The following is a 12,504-nucleotide window of genomic DNA, read 5'->3' as shown; positions in this document are numbered from 1 at the left end:
TCCATCCAATGCATTGTTTGTGATGAGTAGGTGCATAAGATATGTAGTGGTATTAGAGGTAGGCTGCATGATAAAGTTGATCTTGTGTGTGCAGTGTGTCGGGGAGAGCACATAGAGAGTGTCAAGTGTGAAAGAACTGTCAGGTGTGAAAGAACTGATCTTGCTGATGAGTCTGTTGAGTGTGTAGAGGAGTTTTTAGAGTTAGGGGACATGTTATGTGCTGGGGGTGAGGCTGGAGCTAACTCTGTGGCTAGGATATGGAATGGCTGGAGGAAGTTTAGGGAGCTGTTGCCTGACACAGAGAGGGCTCTCCCTCTGTCCTAAGGGATCTTTGTATGTGGCATGTGCTGGGAGTGTAATGCTGTATGGTAGTGGGACCTGGGCAGTAAAGGAAGAGGATATTTGTTGTCTCAAACGATAATGAAATGGATATGTAGTGTGACCATGAATGCGAGGTGTGAGGGGACTTGAATTATGACTTAAGAGTTGAGAGGAATGATGTGACTGGAATGTATTAATGTTGTGATGAGGAGAGGTAGATTGAGTTGATTTGGGCATGTTGAGAGGATGGAGAATGACAGTTGGGTGCAGAAGGTGAGAAGTGTGAATGTCAGGGATGGGGCTGTAAGAGACAGACCAAAAAAAGACCTGGGATGAGATCATATGGAGTGACCTCAGGGATAAGTGACTGAATAGGGAGTCTGCTGGAGATCGAGCAGTGTGGAAAACTGCCATTAGGTGACCAAGGCCAATACATGCAAGCATGTTGGAGCATTTATAAACGATACAATGTGTGTGTGTGTGTGTGTGTGTGTGTGTGTGTGTGTGTGTGTGTGTGTGTGTGTGGAGCATTTTTATTTCATCAGCCTGCCAGTCCTATTAGACTCAAGTACACTATCTCTGATCATTAGCTATTTTATTACCTCTTATTCCATATCTTTTCCTTACCTCAGTAGACTACTACACCATACTGACATGTACAGCAAATGCCATCCCTCAACATGGGATTTGGGTGGGGGTTGGGGGTGAAGGATAAGGGAATTGGAAAATCACTCTAGTAAGTCATTTGAGTCTACTTAATATGTTTTAATACTTTCCGTGCTATAACTCATACCAATTTCAGCATTCCAATTTGAATGATATCTCCCTCAAAAATTCTTTTTAGATGTACCTGGTAGTATATTTATTGGACCATGCTCAGCTTCTTTTCTCCTCCTTCTCCTCCTCTTCTTCTTCCTCCACCTTGCTGTATTGCTGTTTCTTTCCTCCTCTTCTTCTTCCTCCTCCTCCTCCATTTTGCTGTATTTGCTCAGTTTATTTCCTTCTCCTCCTTCTTTTTTTCTTTCTCCATCCAAGCACTTTACAGATTTGGTGTACTATCTTAATTTCTTCACAACTTCACTTTAGATCTGTATTTGTTCTTAAAGCCTATACTCCTGAATGTCTTTGTTATTGTCTGGATTTAGGCCTGTTGAAGGGTATTATTGGGTCAGAGGCCAAACCATACACAATTTTTGTGAAATGTGACAACATGAATCCATAGAGTTTGCCAACTTTTTCAAGGTGTGTGTGTGTGTGTGTGTGTGTGTGTGTGTGTGTGTGTGTGTTTGACCATCCTGCATTTCCTTTGGGAATATGACAGACTCTAACCCATATTCTCATCAGGTAAGGAAAATCCCTAACAGCTCTTCCAAAGTGACTTATATTGCATGTTGCTTTTACTATCCTCCTTTGTGTCATTCAAATAATTCCAGGACAACCATCTTCAGCATAATGAATACAAATTTATATTAACCAGCCATATCCAAAAGTAAATTGCTAAGGAAGATATGCTAGGTAGCATCCTTAACTGATAAGAGTATGGACCTTTAACTAATTATGCTGTATTTTACCATCGTCAATACTTATTTTCCCTCACAGAGACGGAGTGCAGTAGGATTCAGGAACACAGAAACATTGCACTGTATTTCAATTTTCCTTAATCTTTCAGATGTTGCTGGGATGGAGGCTCTGGTTGATGGTGTAAGATCAGCACGCTCCCTTTACCTCCTCCACACTCAGTCCTCTCCACCCTCCTTATCTCCACTCAGCCATCACTATCCTTTCTCCACCACTGCCCCTTCCCTCTTCTTGGGTTCTCCCTCCCTCCACGCTGGCTCATCATTTTCCAGTTCATCCTCTTCCCTTTCAAGCTCAGCATCTTTCCTCCCAAGCTCCTCCTCTTCTTCAATCTTACCCAACTATCCTTCCATACCTAACCCCCATCCTCTCCCCAATCCCTCCTCATCCTTCTCCAGTCCTTCTTCTTCCCTTCATGACACTCCAGCTTTGCCAGAAGTCTCCATTTCTGTATCTAACAATGACCATGAAGAGGCCTCCAGCACAGACTTCCGTTCCACTCCAAATGAGAACTGGGCTGAGGGTATATGTCCATCCAGTTCATTACACCTCACTGACCGCTGTGCCTGGCCTCATTGCAACTATGCCTGCCCTAAACTGCTTAACCCCTTCACAGGTCAGTTTTAGAGTACTCAGGTTGGTTGAAAATACTACTGTATACTTGTATAGGAAAAATATACTAAACATTATGCTCTTTCAAAGTTATGTTAGATAGAGAGAAAAAGTTTACAAAAACAGTTCTTTTTAAGGAATTATAAATGACAACAGCACAACAGCAGCAGACAGATGACAAGTTCCTTGTCTCAGTACCGATGACCTTTGGGTAATGCAGCTACCTGTTACAGGGTGCAGTGCAACTGAAAACTGTGCTATGAATAGTATTGGAAATCATTATAAAGGCCATTTGCTTCTGCCCACTCAGCCAAAGTAAATTTTTTCTCTTACATACCAAAAGGTAAACAGTACCATGAAGACTTTACTAACACACAAATGTTATAGTACAAACACACACACACACCAGTTAGACACTAACACGTAACCCTCTAAACTAAAACATGATAGGACTGTCTCACTTAGGACTCATATAGTTGTGTTGTCAGGGATGTTTCCGTGATATGTCAATATCTGTTAAGACAGACTTTCAATAAAATTCAGATCTTCAAACTGATCCCTGCCTAACCCAAGGATCCATTTCTCTATCCACTTCTTTACCACTTGTCACCCACCAGTATGACATGCAAAAGGGCTTCACCCAGACTCTGTGCTCATTTTGGCTGGCTTTGCAAATTCATCTTGACATCTCCATATCCTCGTACTACCAGCACGATATGATCCCCATCCATCCAAGAAGCCTATGTGTTGAAGTTTGTGAGTGTTCAGTTATGAGTCAGTGGTCCTTTCTGACATGAGTAAATTCACAGCTACTCTGGCTCACTACAATACAGCGACAGGAAGGGTGGCACATAATGCTGTCTTCAAATCCACTCACTGGGCTGACTTTACAGCTATGTTGATTGTTCTTTGCACTGTACCTCATTACCAATGAACTTAGAGTGTGGCAACAACAGAAAGTGCAGTATATCCTTCACAGCCTTTAAGCAGATTTGACAAAGATAGAGAATGTTCATTTTATCAGATCTCACTAGCTCTGAATCTTGAGTATATCCATACAAAAGGATAAGGGAAGTGTCTGGTTGGGGATGGGCACATTCCTGATGAAATATCATTTTGCAACTGTTCAACAAACTTAGATGGTTGCTCTGTTACAAAAAGATTAGGTTAAGATACTGTACTTTCTTTTCTGTTATCAACTTCTCTTTGTTTAAACAACTTATTTACAGTGTCCACTCATCTCCCTGTACCCACAGAATCTATTAGTTTACATTAACCTCATCAGCATGCGTTATTTCTGATTCGTTATCTCTAGGTGATTTTATTTACGCTAAGAGAGACTTTTCAAACAGGAGTGGTTAGACACAACCACTCCTTTCAATACTAAATGACTCCTATAAGCCAAATACTACTCGAGGTGGTAAGAGTAAACTCAAAATGACACACTCTGGCAAAAAGGGTTAATATCTATACTCTTATTCTCTGTCAAGAACTGTTACTTTGTTAATGTGGCCCCCAGGCTGATCATGATGTGAACCAGGTGGACAGCAAACTGAAGCTACACTTCTTCTGGAGTTCATAATCCCCTCTTGGGGTATAGGAAGAGGTGAGGGGCGTTGTTATATTAAAGCTGTCCAGTTATGTTGATGCCACTGCAAGAGGGCATCACTCTTCAGCACCAGTATTTCAGTTACCATGGTTAAACAAATTTCTCCCACAGGAGAGGAGATGAACTTCACTGAACTACTGAAGAGCTTTGGACTTGACATGGCAAGTGTTGCCAGAGCACTGGGCATTGACATCCACACCCTTAACTCCATGAGCAATGATGAACTGCTTCACATCCTTACACAGTGATAACAGTCACCAAGATTGGATTGTGTAACATTAGATACTACTCTTTCATCCCTGAGTGAAACTGAGTCACGAAAATATATTGTGGAAAAAAAAAAAAAAATCACCTGGTACATGTATAGATCAGAGTAATATAATTGTTAATGAAAATTATTTCTGACCTATGAGCAATGGAGGGGGGTGTCTGGTGGTGAAACTCTCCATGGCAATACTATCCTTATTGATATTTAAGGCTAATCCTCACAACTTATGTCAGGTGCAGAAACCCAAAACACTGCATGATGATAAGTTTGATATTAATATGGCCAAATATTTTAATTCAAACTAAAACTATCAGAATATTAATGAACTATTCAACCAAAAAAATATCATCTAACAAATCTTATGTACTATACTCCGTTAAGATCATCAGTCTTGCCATTAGGCCGAGTATCATGCCAATTCGAATGTGGGAATGACAGAGGAGCAAGTTCAGGGTGAAACTGATATTTTCATCAAGGAAATGACACCTATTCTCAGAAGACATAGAACATAAAAGATTCATGAAGCTAAATGAAGGAAATAGTACACCACTGATACAGATGTGTTATAATTATGCTTTGTGACCATCTCGCCTTCATCATATTCATCGTCAAAATAATGCCATACTTTATCCTTAGAACCTTCTACTAGGGTCAACCATGTTCACCTAATATTCATGAGGGAAATAACTATACCTGACAGTTTTTCCAGTACAAAAAGTTACAGACACTAACAAAGAAAGAATTAATAAAACAATAGGTACATATGTTATAATGAACAAAGCACCTTCCTTATGAATTTTTTTTAACAAATAGATTATGTTCATACACCATATATGTAAACAAATACTGTAGGTTAAGCATTCTAACTCTTTTACAAACTTGCCATTCCAAATGTGGACAAAAGTTAAGAATGTGTGTCCTTACCTCAGACATTTGATATACAGTATAAGATTTCCTCTCGGGATCCTCATTCTGTTGTAAATAGGCTGGTAAGTCTTTATTTTATATCTGCTATTTAATGTAAATACAAAGAACTCCACAATATAGTAAACAAGAGTGAAGTGACCATCTGAAATTAATTATTCATTCAGAATTTATTTGCAATAAACTAGAAAATATCAAAAATAATTTATGTGGTATATATGGTAAAGTTTATTTAATTTCATGTCCAGTGTGTACATACAACTATTAGTTGTAATGATTATTTTTCACTGATAACAAAAATAACTTGTGTCAACCAAACTACTTTTGCTAGTTATGCTGTACAAAATCACTTCACAACCGAGCTCAGTGACCCTGAGATGCAACATTATGTAAAATAGAGACCAGGTATTTTACCACACAAGACAACTCCATTAATTTGGTTCATATTCATACAGGTTTATTCTATATTTCAAAATGGTTGTAGTCTGAAGTAAGTTCTACGTGTGCTTTAAAAAAAAAAAAAAAAAAAAAAAAAAAAAAAAAAGCACTCAATTTTACTACAAAGGCCTAAGTGATCTGATGAAGTGTGAACCAAAATAATGAAGTACTCTTGTCCTGACAAGGTCGTTACTCTAAACTAATCAAAATCTCAGCTTCATTACCTAGTTATAACCGATGTCAGGGAACCAGCCACTCAGTGAGCTTTATAATGTTTTGTGTATAGCTTTAATCAACTCAAAACATTCATATTTTTTTTCCTGTGTTGTAAATAGACTTGTATAATGCAAGGTTACTGTGTTGTCTAAGTTATTATTATAATTATAGACTTGGCACCAAATCTACCTCAGTTACGTCTTTTGTGAATATTTGTAACATTTTGATGGAAATGGCATGAATAAAACTTTTAATGAATTCTCATTTCATTATTTCCTTCTTTTGTAATAATGATCTAATGTCATTAGAATGCTGTAGCATGGATGAGATACTGACCATCTTCAGGATTCATTATGTTAAGGGCTAGTGATATGCCTGTTTCAACTAAATTTTAGTAGCAGCTTACTGTACAGCTGAGAACTGCAGCTATGGATCCCTGGGGAGTTAGATGTGTAGGAGGAAGTAGGAGGAGAGGTCCTTCAACTCTTCCTCAGTCTTGCCAGGGAAAGCCTCTCTTGCAAGCCATATTATCCACATCAACAGGCCAAGACAATCACCTGTCTGAATGTTTTGCAATCAGACATCTGTTTGTAGCACCTGTAGTATGGTTACCCCTCTGTTTGTCCTGCCCCTGCTATCTTTTCCTCTTTGTACAGCACTTGTTCATGCAGTAGAAACATATTCACCTGTATGACCTTGAGCGTCACTCTCATCTTAAATGTCAGGACCAACTTGCTAGCCACGGGGTCCTACGCTCCTCATGGGAAACATAGGATTGGATGATGGATGGCTGAATGGATGACCTTGAGTGTGATCTGGTGTAACTATTCCTGCTTTGTGATCTGTCTGTATATGCATAGTTTTCTGACTTCTTTGTGGCCCTCTGTTCAGCAATGGTATAGATATCTTGCCTGTCTGTGTGGTCTGTTAATCAGTGTTTTTGTAGTTGTCATTATTACAGCATATTATGGCGCATGATGGTTTAGTGGGCAATTATGGCGCTCCAATCGGATTGAGCTGGTGCAGGTTTTTATCCAAGGGGTGGTAGGTGTTTATTGCTCACATAATGCCACTCAAGGATGAATGAGGCTGGTCACTCTCATCCCAAATGTCAGGACCAACTTGTATAGTCGGGGGCTCCTACGCTACTCATGGGCAACACTGGATTAGATGATGAATGAGTGAGTGTTTTTATCTTTGATTTTTGTCTTTTTGAGGACTGGAATACATGTTTGCAGCACTGAACATTCCCGTTTCGGTTTTGATTTTATGTGCTTCACAATATAGCTACACAGTGAAAAAGTAATGTAATATGATTTTTTTTTTTTTTTATAGGAAAAGAGAGAGTAGGTTAATTACGTATAAGTCTGGGGGAAATAGCAGTCAAACAGATTATTTTCTGGTCAGGAGGGCTGATAGAAGGTTAGTGAGGGATGTTAAAGTTACAGGAAGCGAGGAGTGTGTGCAGCAGCACAAACTACTGATTTGTGATATGGTGCTTAAAGAACAAGTGATGGAAAAGAGGGCTTATGTACCTAGGAGGAAAATATGGAAGCTGGAAAACCAAGTAGTAAGGGATGCCTTCTATAGTGAGATGAGGAAAGTGGTGGCTGAACAGGGATCCGTAGACAGAGGCAATAATGAACAGTACAGAGCTCTCAAAAACAACCTCTTGAGAGTTACTGATGTAATATGCAGTTGGACATGAGGCCCACCATGACATAAAGTAACTTGGTGGTGGGATGAGGGTGTAGAAGCTACAGTTAAGGAGAAAAGGAGGCTTTTCTGGGAATGGAAGAAGGGTGGTAACAAGGAGGAATACTTGGCTGCCAAGCGTAGGGCTAGAAGAGAGGTTTACACGGGGAAGACTGAGTCACAGAGACTTTTACTTGATAACCTAAATCATGGGGAATGAAAAAATATGGTATTCAAGGTGGCAAATCAGATGAAGAGGGATAACTGGGATATTATAGGTGAGCAGTGTGTGAAGAATGATGAAGGAAGGGTAGTGGTGAACAGTGGGGATATTAAAGATGCATGGAGCGAGCATTATAGCTGGTTGTTGAATGAGGAGTTTGACTGGGACAGGGAAGGTTTGAAGCCAGTAGATCCAGTGTTTGGCCCTTGGCCTTTGATTGACGCTGCTACTGTGAGTGAGGCAATAGGCAGGATGAAGGTGGGGAAGGCAGCAGGTGTGTCCGGGTTGACTGCCGAAATGTTGAAGGCCTCAGGAGATAATAGGGGTGAGGTTAGTCACTGACCTGATAAATATGATTATATATGGGTGTGTTGTCCCAGATGATTGGTTGATGAGTGTAATTGTAAATGTTTACAAAGGGAAGCGTGATGCCCTGGAAAGAGGAAATTATAGTGGTATAAAGCTTTTAGATCAGATAATGAAGGTACTGGAGAGAGTTCTAGAAGCTATGATTAGAGAAAGAGTGAATACTGATGAGATGCAGTTTGGGTTTATCCCAGGCAGGGGGACCACTGATGCCATATTCATTGTTCGGCAGCTTCAGGAATAATATACAGGGAAGAAAAGGGATCTGTATTTTGTTTTTGTTGATTTGGAAAAGGCCTTTGACAGAGTCCCTTGAGAGGTGGTGGGCAATGGGAAAGCTTGGCTCGGAGGAGTGGCTGGTTAGGGTGGTTATGGCCAAGTATGTGGGTGCTCGAACCCAGGTAAGAGTGAATGGAGATTTGAGTGATGAGTTTTCCGTGAATGTTGGTGTGCATCAGGGGTCAGGTTTGAGTCCAATGTTGTTTATCATGGTACTTGAAGCCCTCTCACGTGACTTCTGAAATGGACTCCCGTGGGAGATGTTGTATGCTGATTATTTGGTGTTGATTGCACAGAATGAAAGGGAGGCGGAGGAAAGATTTAGGAAGTGAAGAGATGGTATGGGGCACAAGGGCTTAAGGGTAAATGTAGATAAAACAAAAGTGATGATATCTATAGTTGGTGGCAGTACTGTCAAAGACGAGGGAGAGTGGCCATGTGCAGTTTGCCACAAGGGCGTGGGAATTAATTCCATCTTGTGCAGTGTTTGTGATAAATGGGTGCACAAGAGATGTAATGGTATCAAGGGTAGACTGCGAATTAATGCTGATTTTATGTGTGCGGCGTGTCGGGGAGAGAAGGTGGAGATTGTCAGGCGTGAAAGCATTGAACTTGCTTGCTGGTGAGTCTCGAGTGCGTGGAAGAGTTTTGTTATTTGGGAGACATGTTATGTGCTGGAGGTGGGACTGGAGCTAGCTCTGTGGCCAGGGTGAGAAGTGGTTGGAAGTTCTGGGAGCTGTTGCCTCTCCTGACACTGAGAGGACTCTCCGTACGTGCTAAGGGGTCTTTGTATGCAGCATGTGTTAGGAGTGTGATGCTGTATGGTAGTGAAACCTGGTCAGTAAAGGAAGAGGATATTCGCAGGCCCAAACATACATAAATGACAATGATTAGGTGGATGTGCAGTGCGTCCCCGCATGCAAGGCCTGGAGGGGCTGGGTTTACGATGGAGGAGTTGAGAGGTAGGATGGGACTGGAATGTATTGGTGTTGTCAAGAGGAGAGGTAGATTGAGGTGGTTTGGGCATGTGGAGAGGATGGGGGATGATAATTGGGTGCAGAAGGTTAGAGGTGTTAATGTTGGGGGTGGGGGTTGCGAGGGGCAGACCGAGAAAAACGTGGGACGAGGTCATTAAGTGTGACCTCAGAGTTAAGGGACTGAACAACGCGTAGCGTGGAGAGCCGCCATTACGTGACCAAGGACGACGCATGCAAGCACGTTGGAGCCTTCAAAAACGAAACGAAACGAAACGTTTGGGTGCCTGAAACTGCTTTTTGGATACCTCTGGCATAATATAACACTATTTAGTAATACTGGGCCATTCTTTTTCAGTACATGATTTATACTGATGTATATAGTTCCTGCTGAACAATTCAACTAGATATATATATATATATATATATATATATATATATATATATATTTATATATATATATATATATATATTAAAGGGGAAAAAAATCCACAAGAAATTGATGACCAAAATCATACGAATCGCGTCATACAACCTGTCCTATCGCTCCGGTACGACCTGTGGGCCCTCCAAAGAAACGTCGTCTGTGGCACTTTGGAGCTGCGGATTGGGAGGCCCTCAGGCAGTACTTCTTTGATTTTCCCTGGAATGATTATTGCTTCCATGGCCGGTGTAGTGGCGGCTGACGGCGCATGCACATAGCAGGGGAGAAACTTAACTCAGGGGGGACAGTGTACCTCGCTACACCGGGAGCCATCTGAGTGTGCCTTGCGCATTACGGAGGTTATTCTCTCGGACATGGAAGCATACATTTCTTTCTCATATCCTTTGACTAATGCACGAAAGCCTTGGTTTAATCACGCTTGTTCTAATGCTGTCCGCAACAAGGAGAGGGCCTATAAAACGTACTGGACCCAACCCACCCCTGAATTACATCTTTTATACGTTTCTGCCTGGAATCGTGCTAAGTCTGTTCTTCGCTCTGCTAAAAATAATTTCATCCGTACTAAACGCTCTCAATTCTCCAACTCGAATTCTTCCCGCTCCTTCTGGCATCTTGCCAAAAACCTTTCTAACAACTCTACTTCATCATCCTTCCCTCCTCTTTTCTACTCTGATGGCTCTGTAACTATTCCTTCTACTGATAAAGCAGATCTCTTCTTTCAGACTTTCTCCTCTAATTCCACCTTACACGATTCCAGTGCTGTTCCTCCATCACTTCCCCCCTCTGACTTCCTCATGGCTGACAATAAAATTTCTTCAGCTGATGTTTTTTCTGCCATCACTGGCCTCAATACTAATAAGGCATATGGGCCTGATGGAGTCCCTCCTGTTGTTCCCAAGAACTGTGCTTCTGTGCTTACACCCTGCCTAGGCAAACTCTTTCACCTTTGTCTGTCAGCTTGTACCTTTCCTTCTTGCTGGAAGTTGCTCTCATTCAGCCAGTCCCAAAGAAGGGTGACCATTCCCAACCCTCTAACTTTCGTCCAGTTGCTTTAACATCCTGCATATCAAAAGTTTTCGAGTCAATTCTTAATAGAAAAATTTTAAAACATCTGTCCTATCACAACCTTCTTTCTGATCGTCAGTACGGGTTCCGTCAGGGACGCTCCACTGGCGATCTTCTCACCTACCTTTCAGACTCCTGGTCATCCTCCTTTCGGGACTTTGGCGAAAGCCTTGCCATTGCACTTGACATCTCAAAAGCTTTCGATCGAGTCTGGCATAAATCTTTAATTTCCAAACTGCCCTCTTACGGTTGCTATCCTTCTATCTGTGCCTTCATCTCTAGCTTCTTTTCGGGTCGTTCTATAGCCACTGTTGTAGACGGCCATCGTTCTTCTAGATCTCTCAACAGTGGTGCTCCTCAGGGCTCTGTCCTATCACCAACTCTCTTCCTTTTATTCATCAATGACCTTCTAAGCTGTACATCTAACCCTATCCACTCATACGCTGATGACTCCATCCTTCACCTTTCCATTCGGTTCCCGCAACGCCCATCTCAGCAGTTACTTCAACAAACAAGGGATGAGGCTATGGCACACCTAATGTCTGACTTGGCTCGTATCTCTGACTGGGGTAAAAATAATCTGGTTGTTTTTAATGCATCAAAGACTCAGTTCTTACACCTATCAACACGACAAAATCTTCCACGGGTATTCCCACTAATGTTTAATAATATTCAGATTAATCCTGCATCATCCTTGAACATGCTTGGGGTTTCATTTACTCGGGACTTATCTTGGAAAGATCATATTACATCTCTTGTAAAATCTGCTTCCAAGAGATTAGGTGTGCTAAGCCGACTCTGTTCCTTCTTTACCCCTGCACAACTGTTGACTCTATACATGGGTTTTATCCGCCCCTGTGTGGAGTACAACTCACATGAGGCTCCCCACATACAGCTCTTCTCAATAGGGTGGAGTCAAAGGCTTTTCGTCTCATTAACTCTCATCCTCTTACTGACTCCCTTCAACCTCTGTCTCTTCGCCGCACTGTTGCATCTTTATCTCTTTTCTATCGCTACTTCAATGGTCACTGCTCCTCTGAACTGTCTGCATGCATTCCTCCATCTCTACGACGGGCGCGTAGCACCCGGCTATAGCAGCGAACTCTCATCCCTTTTCCGTCCAACTCTCTAATGCAAGAGTCAACCGTTACTCCCAGTCCTTCATTTATGCAACAGGTCAACTCTGGAACTGTCTCCCTCTGTCTGTATTTCCTGCTTCCTATGATCTCCAGTCTTTCAAACGCAGTGTCCAGGCATCTAGAAGTGATCGGATCTTGAATTTGGCTCTCTTGTATTTTGTTTCTCTCTTGGAAGGAACAATAATTGCGGGCTCGTGGCCTTTGGTTCCTTCTTCCTCACATTAAAAAAAAAAACGAAAAACTGGAAAAACCTTGTTTTATCCAGACCTACCCATTGGCATGCATAATCTGAGGGGTAAAGGCTCCAGCTATTCAATAGAGAGAGAGAGAGAGAGAGAGAGAGCACCTTGGA

At 41.6% G+C, this 12,504-nt stretch overlaps 1 protein-coding gene across 1 annotated transcript in view; it reads left to right on the top strand.

Annotated features, from left to right (window-relative positions):
• Positions 1-4,368, top strand: part of LOC145392061 (uncharacterized) — a 94,878-nt gene extending 90,510 nt beyond the window's left edge. Inside the window, exons 10-11 of the mRNA XM_080266517.1 lie at positions 2,382-2,515; positions 4,232-4,368. Of these exons, the coding sequence (XP_080122643.1) occupies positions 2,382-2,515; positions 4,232-4,368 (271 nt within the window). The remainder of the gene's footprint in view (positions 1-2,381; positions 2,516-4,231) is intronic.
• The last annotated feature ends 8,136 nt before the right edge of the window (positions 4,369-12,504 follow it).

This window comes from Coenobita brevimanus, chromosome 21 (assembly GCF_032717465.1).
Source record: "Coenobita brevimanus isolate Jiangsu-jjx chromosome 21, ASM3271746v2, whole genome shotgun sequence".
NCBI lineage: Eukaryota > Metazoa > Arthropoda > Malacostraca > Decapoda > Coenobitidae > Coenobita > Coenobita brevimanus.
Note: the sequence above shows the minus strand (reverse complement) of the source record. Positions and strands in the feature narration are given on the sequence as shown.